Consider the following 18,124-nt stretch of genomic DNA (forward strand, 5'->3'; position numbering starts at 1 on the left):
ATTGAAAAGTTAGTCAGTTAGTTGGAACTGAGGCACAGTAGCCAGAAAAGCTATTTATTAACTGGCCCCACCAAACATGGTCTGTTCAAAAGTCTGTGTTTTGTCAAAGAAAGAACACTAACTCCATTTCAAAAATATTAATATTAACACCTGTCTTCACAAACTGATTCACACAAACCTGGTCCTTGGCCCAAAGAGCCTGTTATCTGTTAGAGGTAGAACAGTTCAGGAAGAGTAGAGATTCAGAGTGAATTTAGATTTTCTTTCCTACTTCAAAGCAAGCTGCCCCACTTATCCTGTAGTAAAAAATGTTCATGGGCAGGAGGTTCTTCAGTACAATATACAGCTCACTTTAAACTGACAACTTGTCATATTTCCACTCTTTTTGGAAGCCGAGCAACATAGCATTGTGTAAATGAAGAAACTGCCAAGTACTTCATAGATTTGATATCACAACCACACAGTTACTGACTAATCAATACAAAGAATAGGAATGCACAGAAAACTAATGTGATAGCGTCACAGAACTTGATAGAATACTCCTATGTTTCTTGTAGAGTTGCCGGGCATATTTGATTTGTGAATTTGGCCTCTTCTCAAAATGTAATCTTTCATGAAAATACTTAACTTCTGAAAACAGGCAATTTTGAAGAGTTACTTTATATAGAAAAAATGTTGGGCATTTTCCTTAAGAAAGCCAATTCTCACTGGTATTAGTCAAAATAAGATTTCTTAAACTGAACTTTTGGAAACTAACTTTTTTGTGGGTTTTTTGCACAAACTTCACTGGTTTCCAGATTTTCCATAGTTGGACTATTACAAAAAAAGAATAAACCACTTTTCAAACTTGCTGAATCTTTTATTTTCTTCCTAGTAATGATCAAATAGTTTAATGGCACTTCTATATCTGGCATTTAATGTAGTGGGCTTCCTGAGACTAAAACTAGTGACTTTTGAGGTGATCAGTCTACCTGATTAAAAGATACTCTAATAGTAACGCTACCAGCATTTTTGAGGTCTCTCCTGCTAAAAAGTTCAAGTGAAGGCTTGCTGAGGATGAAGCATGATGAATGTTGACTCAAAACTTGTGTGCTGATAGAAGAGAGATTGGTGATTGTGGGTTAGGAAAAGAGTGTCGGTGCTTTATTTTAAGCATTTTTTACTTTAGTGTGTTCACTGTGACTAATAAGCCTCTTGAGGGAATGGGTAGTTAATTCTGTGGGAAAGCGAACATTGTTCTTGAAATAGAAATGTTCTGCAATTAGTGCAGTGTTTGTGGTACTAGTCCATGTGAGAAACTTAATTTTCAGCTGTACAGTTAGAGAAATCTGTGTAAGGATGAAAGTGCATCCTTAGTGCTCACTCTGTGGTTATGCTCTAAAATATGATTTCACTCCAGCATAACTTGGCAGAAAGCTACTTTGGCTAAAATGCAAGAACATCTAGAAACTCAGCTGTCAAAACAATTTATTTCAGGCTTTGCTAATGTAAGCTAACATCCAATTTTATCATTTAGGGGGAAAATAGCAATCGTAGTTGCAGAACTTAAATTAAAAAAGGTCAAACTTGACAAATGGCTGCACGCACTCTGCTTAATCCAAACAAAAGTGGCTTAAACTAAAATGATGTAAATCATAAGGTTAGAAGGGACTGTAAGGGTCATCTAGCCTAACCTCCTGCCACGATGCAGGATTTGTTGTGGCTAAACCATCCAAGAAAGATGGCTATCTAGCCTCCTTTTGAAACACTCCAGTGAAGAAGTGTCCACAACCTTCCTGGGCAGTCTCTTCCATTATCCTACTGCTCTTACAATAAGGAAGTTTTTGCTGAGATTCAATTTAAATGTGCTATGCTACAGTTAGAACTCATTGCCTCTTGTCCTGTCATCTTCGGCAAGAGAACTTTTTTTATGGCAGGCTTTCAAATATTGAAAGGTATCATTTTCCTCTTTTCCAAACTCAATGTACCTAGTTCTTTCCGCCTTTGCTCATATGGCTTGCATTCCATCCCTTTGGTCATCTTTGTCACTCACCTCTGGATCTTTTCCAGTTTCTGTACATCCTTTCTATACACTGATGAACAAAAGTGGACATGCTACTCCTAAACAGGCCTAAACAGCACTGAGTAGAGCGGTACTATCCCCTCCCATGACTTGCATGCTATGCCTCCGTTAGCACAACTTAAAAATGCATTTTTTTTCTTTGCAAGAGCATTTACATTGCTGACTCAGATTGAGGTTGTGATCCACCACAACTCCCTCATCTGTCTCAGCAGTGTTGCTGCCAACCAAGGTATCCCCCATTCTGTATTTGTGTGTTTGGTTTTTCTTCCTGAAGAGTAGTATCTTAATTTATCTTTGTTAAATTTCATTTTGTCTATATCCCAGTTTATCAACCTCCTCAGTTTTAGGCCTATCCTCCAACGAGTTAACCCTTCCTGGCTGTGTCATCTGCAAATTTGATCAGTATGCTCTTCCTTCATACATCCAAGTAATTAATAAAGATGTTAAACAGTGGACCTAGAACAGATCCTGGTGGAGCCACCCTCCCCCCCCCCCCCCCCCGCCTTGTCAGCTCTCCCTCTAATGTATCATTCCCTTAATAGTTTTTGTTTAAGCAATTATGTATCCATTTAATGGTAGTTGGGCCAAGCACACATTTCTCCAGCTTACTTATCAGAATGTCATATGGGACTGTGTAAAAAGCTTTGAAGTCTAGGTATGTTATGTCCATCACATTCCCCTTATCCACCAAACCACTTACCCTGTCGAAGGAGGAAATCAAGCTGGTGGGGCATGATTTGTGCTTGGTAAATCCATGCTGCCTGCTAGTGATTACCCATTCATCCTTCAGCTATTCAGAAGTTGGATGTCTTACACATTGCTCTAGTAGCTTCCCCAGTATCAGTCAGGCTGACTAGCTTATAGTTCGCCAGCTCCTCCTTTTCCAGTTTAAAGATGGGCACTAGGTAAGCCCTGCTCTAGTCTACCATGACTTCTCCTGTCACCCATGAGTTTGCAAATATTAGTGCTAGTAGCTCTGAGATTTCTTCAGCTAATTCCTTTAGTACCTGTGGGTGAACAACATCCAACCCTGCTGCTTTGAATTAATTCAAACTGCTCAGAAGATCTCTGGTCTGTTCTTTACTTATCCTAATCTGCATCCCTTCCCTTTTGTTGTCTATAGTAACTGTGGATTGTCTGATCATGTTTTTTTTTTGTGTGAAGAATGAAGCGAAGTAGACAGTGAGCAGCTCTTTCTTTCTATCAGCTTCTGTTCTAGGCTCATCTTCTCCAGGGACAGTGGACCTAAGCTATCCTTGATCTTTCTTTTTTGTCTGACATATTTGAAGAATATCTACTTGTTATCCCTAACATTCCTTAAGCACTGTATCTCATTCTTTGCCTTGGCTTTCCTGCTTTTGTCCACACACACACACACACACACACACACTATTCATATGTATACTTCCTTGGTAACAAACCCCTCCTTTCATTTCCTCTATGTATCCCTTTAGCTTTTCATCTAGCTACAAAGCACCTTCACCTGCAGCTCCAGCCACACATTGGCCTCCTGATCTTTCCCCTGCAGTGGAATAGCTTTTTGATTGAGTCTCTAGTACTGCATCTGGGGGGGGGGGAAGTGCTAGCTGCCTTTGACTCCTTTTCTTCCTAACTGCCTGAGCAGCTTGAAACCTGCCTTTCTGAAATCCAGGATCCTTGTTGTGCTGTTCCTCATCTCCTTTCCATCAGAGCTTGAATTCACTTCCTCCCCAGGTCCCGACCACCTTCCTATTTGCAATTCATTTATTCCTGTTGGTCAAGACCAGATCCAAACTGGATGACCCCTTACAGGTTTCCTCAACTTGCTGAAGCAGACAGGTCTGAGAAGAAGTGCCTGACAAGGTTTTAATGCCCTGCTTTCCACTTGTTTTAAGGTGATGTGAGGGATAATCGGCGGAGCTCTTCTCCTCAATGGTTACTAATGTACATTGTCACACGGAGGGGGGGACAGCGGCTCAGACTCACAAAGCAATCTTTATAACTGTAACGAAGTGTCACTGTCCCACCGGGCAGCGCCTGGACGCAGCCGCCCGCAGGTCCCAGCACAGCGCTGTTGTGGGTTCGCCCCTCGGTCAAGCTCCACGCCTGGTGCAAGGAAACCTGGTGCGGGGGCGGTGGGGGCGGGACCGATCCTCAGCCCCTTGCAGCGCCGGCTGGGGTGAGCCGGTCAGCGGCAGCACCTGTGAAAAACCGGGACGGGGCGGGGGTAAGAGGCGCCTATAGCAGCAGCAGCAACAGCCCCCCTCCCCCATCGGGACAGCGGGTGCCCCTGGCCAGCCCCGCTCCACCTGCTCCTAGGCCAGACCGAGCCGCGACGGGCCGGGCTCAGCCGCTGGCACCAGGGGCAGCCGCTGAGTCCCGGCCTCGCCCCGCGGGCGCAGCTAAGCGCGGCGGACTGGAGCTGTGAGTCCCGCCTGTGCCCTAGACAGCTTCGGCGTCAGCGCAGCGCCGAGCACCCGCCCCCTCCCTGGGGCGCGCGGGGGAGGCTACCTGCGGGGAGGGCAGGCGGGAGTTCCGCGCCCGGGCCCCTCCCCCGCCGGAACTGCAGCGGCCGGGTCGAGTTTCCAGCCGGACCCTTTCCGCCGTCCCCCCCGCCCGCCAGTCGGAGCGTGTTTCCGCTGCCGACTCAGGGGGCGGCTCCGTCTCCACAGCCCCGGCCCTGCTCCTGCTGCCGCGCCCGGCCCGCTGCCGAAGCCAGACCCGCTGCGCCGGCAGAGCCGGAAGTCGCCCGGCGGTGCCCCGCCCCCTCCCCTCCCCCGCCGTGGGGTGAGTGTGCGAGCGACACCCGGCTCGGGGGCCCTGCAGCCCGGCGTCGGGGCCAGCCGGAGCCCAGCGGCCCCCGCCCCAGTTGGAGCTGGGGGGCTCCCCTTCCCCTCCCCCTCCCAGCTGCCCGGCGTGTCACCGCAGGGGCGGCCCCTGGCTGGGGTCTGGGGTCTGTCAGGGGTTCGGGGAGCTCCAGCGAAAAGTCTCTCGGCCTGTCCCCTGCAGCGACCCCCCCTCCCGGCCCCGGTGCTCGCCCGTCGGGCTGCGTGACACGTGCAGCCGGCCCGGCTGCGCCATCCCAACAGCGTCAGGCTTTGGAGCGGGTTTGCCTCCCGCGCCAGGGTTTTGTGGTGCGGCCGGGTCTGCATCCCCCGCCTAGGTAGCTATAGCTGGGCCGTTTGGGGGGGAACTCCACACCCGCGAGCGATGCAGTTGGACCGACCCACCCTACTCTGTCGATGGAAGGGCTTCTCCTGTCGACTAGTTGCCCTCTCTCAGAGGTGGCTTGGTATAGTAATATCGGCACTGTAGCATCTTAAGGCCTTGACTACACTAGCACTTATGCTGGCAAAACTTTTGTCACTCAGGGATGTAAAAAAACCCCATCTCCTGAGCAACATACATTTTGCCGGCATAAGCAGTTGTGTGTACAGCCCTTTGTTGGCAGGAGAACGACTCCCATGGACATTGCTACCGCCACTCATTGAGGTGGTTTTATTATGTCGGTGGGAGAGCTCTCTCCTGTCGACATAAGGCGGCTACACAGGCACTCTTGCAACAGTACAGTTGTGCCACTGTACGTTTTAAGTGTAGACTAGCCCTTAGTGTAGAGCTGCCCTGTGTTTTGAATGAGGCTATTAAAAAGTAATTGTTTAGTTAGGTCTGAAGTGTGCTGCCTATGGGGAGGAGAGAGGGATAGAAAGTGGCAGAATCAACAAACAATTTTAATTGGATCTGACTGGTAGAAGAAATTGAATGCTCATGTTCTGTTGCTTTTTTCCACCTTCCTATGTTCTCAGATACACAGACTAATCACAGAGAAAGAAAACAGCAGAAATGTTGCGCAGGCCAATAATACAGGTAACAAGTTGTTGTTTTTGGGTTGTTACAAATTTTTAGATCAGTTTAATGATGTACAATCTAGTGCATGAGCCATGTAAATATTAACATAATTAGCTATGTGCAGTGTTGTTCTAACTCTACCTTTAAAAGATAACTGCATGCAAAATCCACCATCTTAATACACTAAGTACCCAATCCTGCAAAGACAGAAATGTGTGCCTAACTCTGCCTGTGAGTATTCCTATGTCCTTCCATTTTTGGACTTGGAGGGCTTTAACCAGACATCCTAACTGTAATTTTTTTTCTTCAAGATCGTAAGGAAAATAATATAGTAAGCAACATTTCTTTTCTTTCTGTATCAAAGTAATCAAGGCTTTCACCACTCTTCCCACCCTACGCTAGCTGAATCTTACTCTGGGTGCCTGTTGCAGGTTATCTAATGTAATACATTGTATCGTTTACAAATGGGTGTTTCTCCCTGTAGGGGGCTCCAAAACAAAATAGTTCCTGTCACCACTATTGAATGAGTGAGACTGTTTTCCTTGCTGCAGTAATCAAACATTGGCTAATTGAACACATTCTGTAGATCTGTAAAACCATGACATTCAGCAGAGTCCCTTAAGATTCCTCAGTAACTGGCTCTTACTGTTCTCCCTTAGCAAGAGTTTTCACAACTAAAAGCCTTTTCTTACAGAGGTATGACCTGAGATGGTACTTGATCCCTTTACACCTACTTTTGCAAACTTACACAGTATGATCTATTTAATGCTTTAATACAGAAAGTACAGTATCATAGTTGCTCCAGAAATTTTCTCTCATCCCAGGACTGGAACTGCCATGAAGGTCAGTCGCTTTCTTTCCATTCCAGCCCCACTAATTGGTTGAACCACAACCCAGAAGATAACAAAGCTCTCCACCAAAATATTTGCAAAAATTTTTCTGTCATAGACATTAATCTTGACTCCACAGTTCTCATTCATTTCACCATGATACTTAACTGTAGCGTTATATCATATTTCCAGTTTAAATGAATAATTCATGTCCATCAAACCATACTCTCTGGTAAAGAACTTGTACAGCTTTCCAGTGTGGGTAGAAAAAATCACAGGGGATAATTACAGTACAGTATGGAATACTTACAACATCATATTAAATTCAGTTGTAACATATTGGAAAAGTTCTTCCTACGTAAACCACCCCCATGCCATGCAAACACACATACTGAAAAGCTGAATCCAGTATTAGGAAAAATAAAAGTTTCCCTTTGTGTCTGTCAGACCTTATGTTATTTCTTCCACAAATCAGATATACCGTGCCTCATTTCTTTTATAAACACTGCAGAACCTATAGGGGAAAGACAAACTGATTTTTTGTGGGAATATAACCGAATGTTCCAAGACTTTATTTTCTGGCCTTAATTTAACAGTCACTATAAGCCAAATGAAAAATGGTTCTACAAATCTGATTGGCATATACAGGGCATTAATTCTAGATATCTTGTACATAGAAAGGGAACTGCCTCAGCAGTTCAATATGCCAAAGCATTTTCATTTTGAATTTTGCAATATCCTCTATTTTAACATCTTTGTCACTAGAAGGACTGTGAGCCTGTCCTTTTCACTCCTTCTGCCACCACCCTTTGGAGTAGGAAATTTACCTTACCTACAATCCTTGTTTATGGACCTTTGTGCAGATATACTCCCTGGCTTTCTACAGCTATTGCTGCTTTCTTCCTCCTCTGACGTGATGCTTGCAAGCATTGAGTCCTTCCTTCCCTTTTCTCCCACGTTTAGCTACAGTGATTCTCAATTTTTTGTAGCACTTAATTATTTTTAGCTTTGAAGGATGAATCGGGGTCACTGAGCCCCTTATGTCAGTAAAATCATATGTAGTGTTGCTGATATGCACATGTCCTGTCTGTACTTGTTAAGCAGAAAAATAACAAATATCAAAACCAAGTGTCTGTAAATATATTTTCTACTGCAAATCATATAGAAACAGTGATCATTGGGCAGGACATTTCCCAAGGGTTACTAGCTGAAGATGTCTTCATGACATTAGCTTTTCCTGTCCAGCCACTAAGTCTTGATTCAGCAATGCACTAAAACACGACTGCTTGACTTTAAATAGCTGAGTAATCCTTCATTTTGTTGAATTGGACTCTAATTCAGAAAATGCCTGAAACTCAACCATTATTCCTTACTGTTAACAAAATCTTTTCCAACTATCAGAATCCTGGCGTTCAGGATTGACTGGCCTGGAACCTTAAACATCTGTCTGTCCCTCTAGGTGCTTCGTCAGTTTGTGAGACACGAGTCTGATTCAGCCGCCTCTTTGACACTTGAAAGATGTAAGTAGTTGTGTGTTTGAGAGTGTTAGTGCTAGTGAAATGTGCCTGATGGGTCTGCCCAGAGATGTATTATGTCCTCTGCCCACAGAAGAGGCTCTTATACAAGTATAAGCACTCAGTAACCATGGTGATGAGCATGCTTTCAAAGCCTGGATAGATATCAGCTTCCCAAGAGTGACCCAGCAAATACTCCTCACCAAAGAGTGAGAGTAAATTCTGTCTCTAGGCCCATTCAGTCCTCTTCCTGTGTGCTAAGACTGCTAACAATCAAATGTGTGGTGCCGTTAGTAAACGTTATAAGAAGTTCCTATTACTATTGTGCAAGAACAAGAAAATATTCCTTTTTCTTCAGGAATCATTGTCAGCTTTTACTTTTTACTTTGTGTAATGTCTTATTTCATTCTGACTGGTTTTTTAGTCATGCTGCTGTTGACCACATAAGGCATTTAAGGGAAACTTAATGCTTGATCTTATCTGATCTTATTTCTGCAGTGATGTCCTCAGAAATGTGTCTCCTTATGCAATCCAACCAATGAAAATAGAAGGCAGGTAGCTGCAATTAAATAATAATTTATTATTTTACAGTGCCCAAAAGTGTGCTAGGCACTTCATGGCACAGCTATAAATGCCCCTTCCAGCTTATTTTCTAATTTTATATATAATGAATTGAGTGGGGATAACAAAATAGTAAAGGGAATGGGCCAAAGAAGGACCAGGGTTATAGCGATAAATTGAGTAGCTGTGCGTTTTTAAATATGTGTACATCTTGGAGGTACAAAAGATCTCTTCAGGACTGTCTTGCAGACCATCAAGGGTAGAAGTTAATGCTTTCTACCACTGGAATTCCAAATGCTAATTTATAACCTTGGTAGGCCATGAGAGATTGGACATAAAAATTATTCTGTTTATCATTCTTATTAGTATGCCATTCTGATTACTATCTTGTTTTATCCCCTTCCTTTTGATTCAGACATGATTTTTGTAGTGATAAATAGGCAGAACTAGAAACAATACCATCTGAAAGCTTGAAATCCTTTTTAAATGGTATAAAGCATTTGTTACTAACTTGTGGTCAGTGAAACAATGGCTGTTTAAAACCCTGTTGGAATTAAAGTTAAAAAAAAAAATGGAAATAATGAAAACATAACTTTAAGGTATTTTAGCTGTGACTAAGGCTGGTTGTAATGATGAAAAAAGAATTATTGTGGCTTTTCTGTGGTAAAAATACAAAAGTCAAGATTTTGTTTTTTAAAATTGTGCACAAAAAAGAGTATTAGGACCAGGAATAGAAGAAAATGAACGATGTGAGCAGATACTTTACCCCGTAATGCGGGCTCCTCAGTGATATTGGTTAGGACTAGCATAGGCATCATCAGAAATCACAAAATCTGGATTTCTTGGGTTTTGTGACAAACTACTATCCTGACGTGTAACTTACTAAGGTTAGAAAAGCTGAAATTGATCCACGTAAATGTTCTTGGGACCAATAATCTTTTCTTAGCAGTGATAATTCTTTCAAGGATATGTCCTTTTGCACCTCAGTCTGATGTTTTCTGTCCCACACATTTCAGCCCTGAATCGTATCCAGTTACTTGGTCGAGTAGGACAGGATCCTGTTATGAGGCAAGTGGAGGGAAAAAATCCTGTTACAATTTTTTCTCTTGCAACCAATGAGATGTGGCGATCGGGGGAAAGTGAGGTGTACCAGGCAGGTGAGTCTGTTTAGTTATTGGAGTGGAATAATGTGCTTTTTACTTGTTCTAATGCTGTTTTATCATTAAATAATACCAATCTAGATCCTTTGCTGTCGTAAATCCATTTAGCTATATTGAAGCCAATTTATACTAGCTGAGGTGCTTACTTATCATCTGCATCTAGGAAGCACTTCAGTATTTCTCAAAGGCTTCTGTTGAATAGTGATTTGTGGCAGACTTTGCTAAGAAGGAAGGAGGGAATCTCCAGCTATTGCTTGTTGATCATTTCACTTAGACTTTGTGCTGATGAGGTAGATATCATTCTCCCACTGAAGTTGAAATGATGAGTACATTTTTGTTTAGAAGCCACTTTAAATTTGTAACTGCACACTTTTTTCCTTATCTGTTTCCAATGTGCAGGTTGCAGGGAGAAATAATTATATGTAATATGAGCTGTGGTTTCTAAGCAAGATACACAGCATGTGCTTTCTTATTATATTTGTATCATTTTGCATGGTGTTTCTGGCTGTGACAGGAAGAAGAGTGGAAGTTTCAGTAACAGTACATTTCCATTTCTCAGATTGATCTCTTGACTTCCTAGCTGAGGAGCATTTAATTGTTGAAACAAATCCACCACAGTTTGTTGTATTAGAGAGGATATGGCATCCTTCAGCACATTTGTAATTCATTATTCTTCCTGTCGTGTAATTTAGGTGATGTCACCCAAAAGACAACATGGCACAGGGTCTCTGTGTTTAGGCCGGGCCTGAGAGATGTGGCATATCAATATGTGAAGAAGGGGTAAGTGGGATAAAAAGAGTGCTTGGGGATTAAATGCCTTAACAATCAGTTAATTTAATGTGAATCAGGCACAGTGGGGGTGGTTCAATGTAGATGTTAAAATAGAAGCATGTCGTGCTTAAAGCATTTAGTGCACAAATATTACAGACAAATGAGGCAAGATCTCTGAACTCTCAATAGACAATTTATAGGATAAATGTAATGATGTAATTCCACCTGTGAACTGAATTCTTTTGTTCACGTTAGTGCTCGAATCTATGTGGAAGGGAAGATAGACTACGGTGAATATACAGATAAAAACAATGTGAGACGGCAGGCCACAACAGTCATAGCAGGTAACGAACTTTATATGTCAAGCCATCTTGTTTTTTGACTTCCAGAAGGGAAAGGGAACATAGAAATAAAGCTTAGTTTATCCTTCCTCTCCTCTTCATTCCTAAACTTCATAATGTGGAATTTTGAGAGAATGCATTTATGGTTGTACTTTTGGTTCCTGGTCTGTGCTAGAAACTGTCATCTGACATGGCTTATGAAAAGAATTAGGCAGGAAAGAGGTAGCAAACATTTGTGGATTGCTGAAAAGTTTGCTGACACAAAGCAGAAAATTGTAGCAAGTGGGTGTTGTGTGTTTTCTCTACACTGACACATTGCAGAGAGTTGGACGTGTACACTGCTCTACAAGATGGCCCTTGTTTAAAAGTTCAGTCTCAACTTCAGCAGGGAACATTTTTGTCTAAGCCTTTGATTTCAGGCTTTCCACTAACTGTTAAGGTCTTCTCCATGTGAAAGGAGTGTCATGTAAATATAGCTAGATAGGGAATTTGGCAAGCAGGAGTGTGGTGGCCAAGAATAGCAGAAAAGAGGGAGGTAGCACAGTGGTTCCTTCGGCGGGGAACAATCATGAAGAAAGATGGAAAGTTCAGAGGCTCGTCCTCTTTGCTTCTGTAAATGGCAGCGATTTTTTGTTTTTAGTTCTGTGTCTTATTGGAGAGAGCACTATCCTGAGACTTTAGGAGTTTTGTTTTTAACAATGAGCCAAAAAACCTGAGTTATAAAGGAAACATTCTTGTTTCAAAACTGTAAATAGAAAGTTGGACCAGAAGTGAACAAAACATGCACTTTTATTTTTACTTTTCATTTTTCCCGAAGAGCAGTCGTCTTGAAATCATAAATCCACTTGTTCAGATGGCCCAGCATGCACTGCACTAGTGATATTGGCCCTTGTTATTGGCACACTTCCAGAGAGCCTGCCTATACGGATAAAGCAAGTCTCTTTTTTCTTTCAATGGTTCTCCAAAGTTTTTTTTTTTTAAATAGCTCTTTAAAATAGGGTTATTGAGAATTTTAGAGACCACTAGAAGTTAAATATGGACTTCCCTTAGCATAGGCAGACTTCCTGCTCCACACTGATTACGGGGGATGATATCATCAGCTCATTGCATTTTGGAATATCCAGCAGAAGCAGGAAATTAGCACTAATAATAGATTTATAAAAGGGATGAATTCAAAATAATTTTTTTGAAAACTGCCTCTAATGATGTATTTGGCCATTAACCTTGTTAAAATCTTACGGACACATGCTTGAAAATACCTATGTCCACCTTGAAAGGGTCTCTTGCCTGGGAAAAACAGAGAAGCATCTGTATCCATCAGTGTTTTATTTCATGGGGTATTTTGTTCTGATACTGAAAAAGTGCAAGCCCCTGCATTTTATTTTTAACTTCCCTACAAAGTAGCATGTGTGTGTGTGTGCTTATAGATATGCACAGCAAGACAAAATACTATCTGATGCTGAAAATGAACCTCTCGGTTGTATTTCCTTTCAGATAACATTATTTTTCTGAGCGACCAGATCAAAGAGAAGTTGTGAGATGTTTAGTGCTTGGACCCCAGCCCTTGCTATTGCTTTCATTTTACAGTGTTTCCTAACTCTGAAATAATGCATATTGCTGTATTTTCTGTTAAAAAATTAAAACACCTTTTTATATGACATGGGGAACAATTGTATTTTTTTTTGGTTTTTCTCTTCATCGGGCTTTGGCCTCTGAATATGTTTCTTTTACTACTTTTCTGCCCTATCCTAAGGGAGAACCCATGGGGCTATATGAGTTTGAGTCAATACATTTATGATTAGATGTTACATTTCTGAGTCAGACTGTATTTATCACAGGCTGCCATAATCTTTGGTTATAATTTTAATTCCAATCCCTTGAAAATGTACTTAGATCTGTGCCCTACCTATTTTTGTCCACCAGGAGGAGCTATAAGTGCACTACTGGATGACTTTCTTACCCATTTAGAGGGTGTAACATTTAGAGGGTTGCATTGTAGACACTTCCAGTCTTTGGAGGGAAAATCCAGAAGTCTCAGTTCCATTTAGGGTGGGATGGGGTAAGGTGTTCTCTGATGTTGTAACCCTGGATTAGCTGTCAGAGCAGGAGTTTCATTATTGCCATATCTGATAAAAGTAATCCAAGTAAAAAGGACACTAGTTTTATTATAAAATGTAGCTATAGAGACAATGACATTCGTGCCTATGATCCTGACTGGGAGGGGGCAGGGGGGACCTGGATGGTGGAAATTCTTACCTCCTAAACTGGAGGAAGAACTCGTGTTTCACCTCTTTGGGTGCAATGTAAAACTTTTTGTTTTGTGGATCTTCCTCTACAAAATTGTTAGTGAGATTATTCCTTTTTCTTATGTTTCTCCAAAATGATCCTAGTAATGTGATCAATTTTGGGGCAGTTGTCCATTCCTGGACTGGAAAGCTACAATTTACGTTGTTGTATCTTGTTTCTGGATTCCTGCAGTGATGGGTACACTGGAAATGCTTAGCTAGTTACATAGGTTTGTGTTTATGTGGTGCCCGTGGCATCTTTTAAAATTAAAATGAAATGGAGAATAAAAATTTAAATATGTTATCTGCTGGACCATTTCCTCACAAACTCTCGTCCCTGCCCTTTCCACTGTTGTCTGCATCCAGAACTAAGTATGTTGTGCTTTTCCTGAGGCTGAGAAGAGAACAAATATTTTGCAGTCATATGTAGACTGAGGCTCTGAACCACAGCAGTACCCAGGCTGTTCTAGCAGTAGCATATAGCACCACCTCAAGTTCCTGACTTTCCTGGCTATTGAATTTTTATTCAGTGTTCATGTAAATAGGAAATGCTCCATTATTTCTGCATGGTCCTGTGCTGCTTCCAAATCATGCCAGCAGCAGCACAGTCACACTGGCAGGTGACAAGGACTTCATGCTTATCTAATAAACTTCAGAAAAGCAAGTGGGTGTGGGGAGGTAGAGCTTGCCAACTGGATGACACACAAACATGCTAACTCAGCTTCTGATCTCTGGCTGAACTGAACTCTAGCTTTTGTGCATCAGCACTAATACCAGATGACAATCTTCTACGCCAGACTCTTGGTGTCTAGAAGGAATGCCAGCGATAAGCAGAGTCCTCTAGAATTTAAGATAAAACGTGTTTGTTGCAAAAAGCTGATAAAATGACCTTTTGGTTAATCCCGCAGATGAGCCAGAGATTGACTTCTTTCTCAGAGCTGGATAGTCCCATACAAATGATGCTAGAGTGAAAATCTATTCTAAAACTGATGACTTAAAGCATCAGTGACAGTGATGAATGTTAAAATGGAAACAGTCATTATTGCATATCCCTTTATTTGGGATTAAAGGCAAGAGGAGTGTGAAAACTGTATTTGGCTAGTCATGTGGCAGTGCGTTTGACAGCAGAATAGTAAAAAAATGGCACATCGTGTCAGTTATCTACAGTTTTTACTGATTTCTGATCCATTTCCAGATTTGCTTTAAGGTGTTTCCCTTTAAAGCCCTGAATGTGGTAGGCTCTAGCCATTTTAGTGATCGCTTATCTCTCCACAACCCACCTGGACATCTGAGATCAACTGGGATGCTGCTGCTGATGGAGCCTTCTGTAAAACATGAGACTTCAGAATGGTGACTTCCTAGTAGAAGGCTCTCAGCAGTTCAACTCATACTGGAAATGAGCCTGAGGCTTGTCTACTATGTAAGACTCATCTCTGGGGGCAGAACTTCCTTCACTAATGGTCACTGACAATGACCCACACACTGACCTCTCTACCTACAGCTCTGGATCAGGAGAGACTGAACTAGCACAAGTTGTGGGATTACCTACCAAAATGGAACAGATTTGTTCATGCTACAAATTATTTTAACTTTTCCTGATTTTTTTTTTTGGTTACACTATTCTCAAGTTTGTTCCTCATCAACCTTTAAAGGGGATTTCTGATGTAGTAATAGCTGCATAGATGTGTAAAATGTATTATTTGAAATGCACACTATACGATGGACTAGGACATATGAAACTGGATATTGCAGTAGCAATGGATGCACATCCACAACAAATATTTTCAGCAAAACTGTGCATCCCTCCTCCTGCCCTCTCAGATTTGCAGACTCTGGGCAAACCGAAGGTAATACATAATGGGAGAATTTTGATCAGTTAAAAGAGACGGGGACATGCTGTGAAATCAATGCATACACATGAGTTGTTCTCTTATTTTTTGCTCTGTGAGATGACATAAACAAGAGGAGGTTGACCCAAGTTAAGGGTTTAACAAATTGATCAGCTTGCTTATAGGTAGGCAACGTGTGTTTCAGTGTTGTCCTTCAGTGGATGGCATTCAGCTTTCACTTGTCCTAATTAATCTCTTGGGTAACCTGGATTAGGCAATCTTGATTATTGGCACCGATCAGATCTCCTTTTAGAAGTGTTTGACCTTGAAGAGGAATTACTGTATAGCAGGTAAGAGATGATTCCACTGAAGCATGAGCTGTGTTTCTGTAGTGAAGGGCGTTGCAATAGTTTGCAGTAGTGTTGTGAATGTTTGAGATTGAGACAAAGTTGTAAGATTGCAAACCAGGTCACTTGCACGCAGTCTCTCCGTTTCTAGTCTAGAGTGGGGGCCATCCCCCCCATACTTGGTTTTGGCTGTAATGCTTCAATTAAAGGAAAGCTCTGGGCACTGTGCCTAATAAAGCATTTTGAAAGTTCATGTGGCAAAGAATGCTTTTAACCTTTACAAATGTGTGACTTATATTCGAGAACATAGCTCTAACTTGCTCAATTTCACATATGGGATAACATGAGGGGTGCTAAAAAAATAGCTGGTAATGAAGTGGGTCTGATTTCTTTGGCAGAAATGTCTTCTCTAGCTTCTGTTTCGTGATTCATCACTTCTGATGATAATTAGTGTAGCAAACTGAATAAAGAGAGATTGGATGAGTTGGGACTGGTAAAGGGATATTGAATCTTTTACCACTTGGTCTTTGGGTTGAACCTAAGCCAGGTGAGTACTGTCTGAAAGACATTGCCTTGTGATGACTCCCTAGTGGCTTGTGTGAAATTGGTGTTTCAGTCCAGTTCCTACTAGCCATCATGAGGACAAACATCACAGTTGGCTGTCTACTTGATATAAGTCTCAGCAGAGAGCTCATGAATTTCATATGCAAGGAAAACTGTATTAACCCTTAGAGAAGTCCACGGAGGTAAAAAGTGAGATACCTTAGTTAAAGCTAGCTCGTGTTCCTGTCAGTGTACCTGTTATGTCGTGTAGTAGAAGACTTTCTTCAGTACTGTGAATCTCACCTTTCGTATTTGTATTCTTTCACTTGGCCACATTGGGATAAAGTCTGCTCTCACTCTGCTGCAATGCTGAAGGCATTGGGGTAATTACGGTGTAAAATCAAGTAAAATTTGCCCGGTACGTTATATTATTATTTTCCCTTCTCCCAATAGATATGACAACAAAATGTACATCCAATGAGTTTTTCCTAATGTCCAATGTGAGAATATCTATTTTCAGCCCTAGTCTAGTGGCCTTGTATTGCCTTCCATCACCCATTCTGCTTCAAAGGAAAATGCAGCTTTTCCCCTCCCTATGGCCCAATTTATACACAGAACAGCCTCCTTTTTTCTAACTCCGCATAGGCCAGAGATCAGTTTTTGCTAAGTATACCATCCAACAACACTCTTATATGTCAGACAACCAGATCAGATAAGGTTCTAGAAGATGAGGGAAAGGAAACAATTTTACACAGAGAAAACCATAAACTAAAAGATAAAAGTGAGCCTTGCTGAGTAGGATGGAAAGCATTGATAGATTGGTCCCAACATGAAAAGTATGATATGTTGAAAAATAACCTGGATTTACAGCATGGTAGAAACTAGTCCAGCCTCTGACCCAGGTCAGAGGAAACAGAAATGTGAGGGGGAAGATTCAAGGGAGTGTGGGGGATGATCATGTCTGTGTTATAGTCCTTACCTCTCTTATAGCGTCCTTGTTCCTGTAGGTGGAAATATTTGCCTTGACTGTTTTCTTAATGGCCTGTCTGTCTGCTCATAAAAAGACACACAGTATATTCAGTTTTGGGTATTAGTTGCTGTTCCGTGTGCCAAAATACTGGATAATTTATATTCTCTGGAAGGATCCATTTCCTTCATTCTTTACCTGCTCTCTATTTCTCCCTTTCTAACACTGGGTACCTATTGCCTGTTTCTAGCAAATGCAGTTTCTTCCCCAAGAATTGTTGTTCTACAGCCCCAATCTTGCACATGTGCGTAGGTGCTCCCATATAGTGCTAATGATTTTATACAGCACCTTATATTGTGTACACATTCGTTGTATTTCTTCACTACCAGAGAGAGGCCCTTTCCATCCAGTATAGTCAAAATAGCAGTGACTTGACACGAAACACTGATTTTAATAAAACAGCAGGCACAATACATATTGGATAGATGGGGCACCACAGATTCACTGCTCTTGCCGCAGTGCTAGTTGGACACCCTGAAGATATTAACAGAAGTGGTACAGCTTAGGCAGTGTGCTGGAAGCTTCCCCTGCCACCAGTTTGCTTCAGCTCCAACTTGGCTGGCCACCCCTGGGTAAAAGGGGCGTTCATTCTCCAAACCCATTCAATCAGTGGCCTTTCTGCTAAGACGGCTCGTTGCGGGTATTGTTTTTTATGTGACTCCCTGTCTTCTAGATTTCGATCACTTAACTCAGTTCTTACAGGCAGACGAACAGCCATCTGATGGTAACAGTGGAGGTGAAAGGCACTATAGCCAATGGTCAATCCCTGAGCCACTCAATCTCTCTACTTCTTATTTTGCCACTTGTTTTTACTATGAATTGTTCTCCCTTTCCTTTTATATTGGTTGCCTTTTGAATACTCCTGCAGTTGTGACCTGCCCTCCTCCACGCTAATTGAAAGTTAAGGAGATTCAATTATAAGAGAACAGTAATTGACACAGAGGAGGATATAATATGGTAGAAGAAGCAAGATTTGGGTAGGGAGACATACTTGTGCTTGCTATTGAAAGAATGGCAAGGATGGGAAAA

The 18,124-nt window shown here is 42.0% G+C and overlaps 1 protein-coding gene and 1 long non-coding RNA gene across 4 annotated transcripts; one reads left to right on the plus strand and one right to left on the minus strand.

Annotated features, from left to right (window-relative positions):
* Positions 1 to 3,893: 3,893 nt before the first annotated feature.
* LOC137145444 (uncharacterized) lies at positions 3,894 to 4,617 on the minus strand. The gene is made up of 2 exons (XR_010917656.1): positions 4,553 to 4,617; positions 3,894 to 4,242 (listed from the first exon to the last, which is right to left on the minus strand). It is a non-coding gene; the product is annotated as an uncharacterized lncRNA (long non-coding RNA).
* SSBP1 (single stranded DNA binding protein 1) lies at positions 4,340 to 12,722 on the plus strand. Of its 3 annotated transcripts, none has more exons than XM_067536184.1 (7): positions 4,340 to 4,465; positions 5,845 to 5,905; positions 8,177 to 8,237; positions 9,809 to 9,949; positions 10,645 to 10,732; positions 10,979 to 11,067; positions 12,559 to 12,722. In XM_067536184.1, the coding sequence occupies exons 2-7, from the start codon at positions 5,882 to 5,884 to the stop codon at positions 12,600 to 12,602; spliced, it is 447 nt and encodes a 148-aa protein (XP_067392285.1). In that variant the 5' UTR covers positions 4,340 to 4,465; positions 5,845 to 5,881; the 3' UTR covers positions 12,603 to 12,722. The 3 variants fall into 3 exon arrangements, with proteins under 3 accessions (XP_067392285.1, XP_067392284.1, XP_067392286.1); XM_067536183.1 differs by lacking the exon at positions 4,340 to 4,465 and adding an exon at positions 4,688 to 4,828; XM_067536185.1 differs by lacking the exon at positions 4,340 to 4,465 and adding an exon at positions 5,186 to 5,204.
* Positions 12,723 to 18,124: the final 5,402 nt, after the last annotated feature.

This window comes from Emydura macquarii, unplaced genomic scaffold (assembly GCF_026122565.2).
Source record: "Emydura macquarii macquarii isolate MOO-44397 ecotype Brisbane River unplaced genomic scaffold, CSIRO-AGI_Emac_v2 contig_3530, whole genome shotgun sequence".
In the NCBI taxonomy this organism is placed as follows: domain Eukaryota; kingdom Metazoa; phylum Chordata; order Testudines; family Chelidae; genus Emydura; species Emydura macquarii.

Bases quoted from the DNA above. Each gene is read 5' to 3' on its own strand.
- SSBP1 (XM_067536184.1), top strand. From the start codon at position 5,882: ATGTTGCGCAGGCCAATAATACAG. The intron at 8,238-9,808 runs GTAAGTAGTTGT...CACACATTTCAG, and splicing joins CTCTTTGACACTTGAAAGAT to CCCTGAATCGTATCCAGTTA. The intron at 10,733-10,978 runs GTAAGTGGGATA...TGTTCACGTTAG, and splicing joins TATCAATATGTGAAGAAGGG to TGCTCGAATCTATGTGGAAG.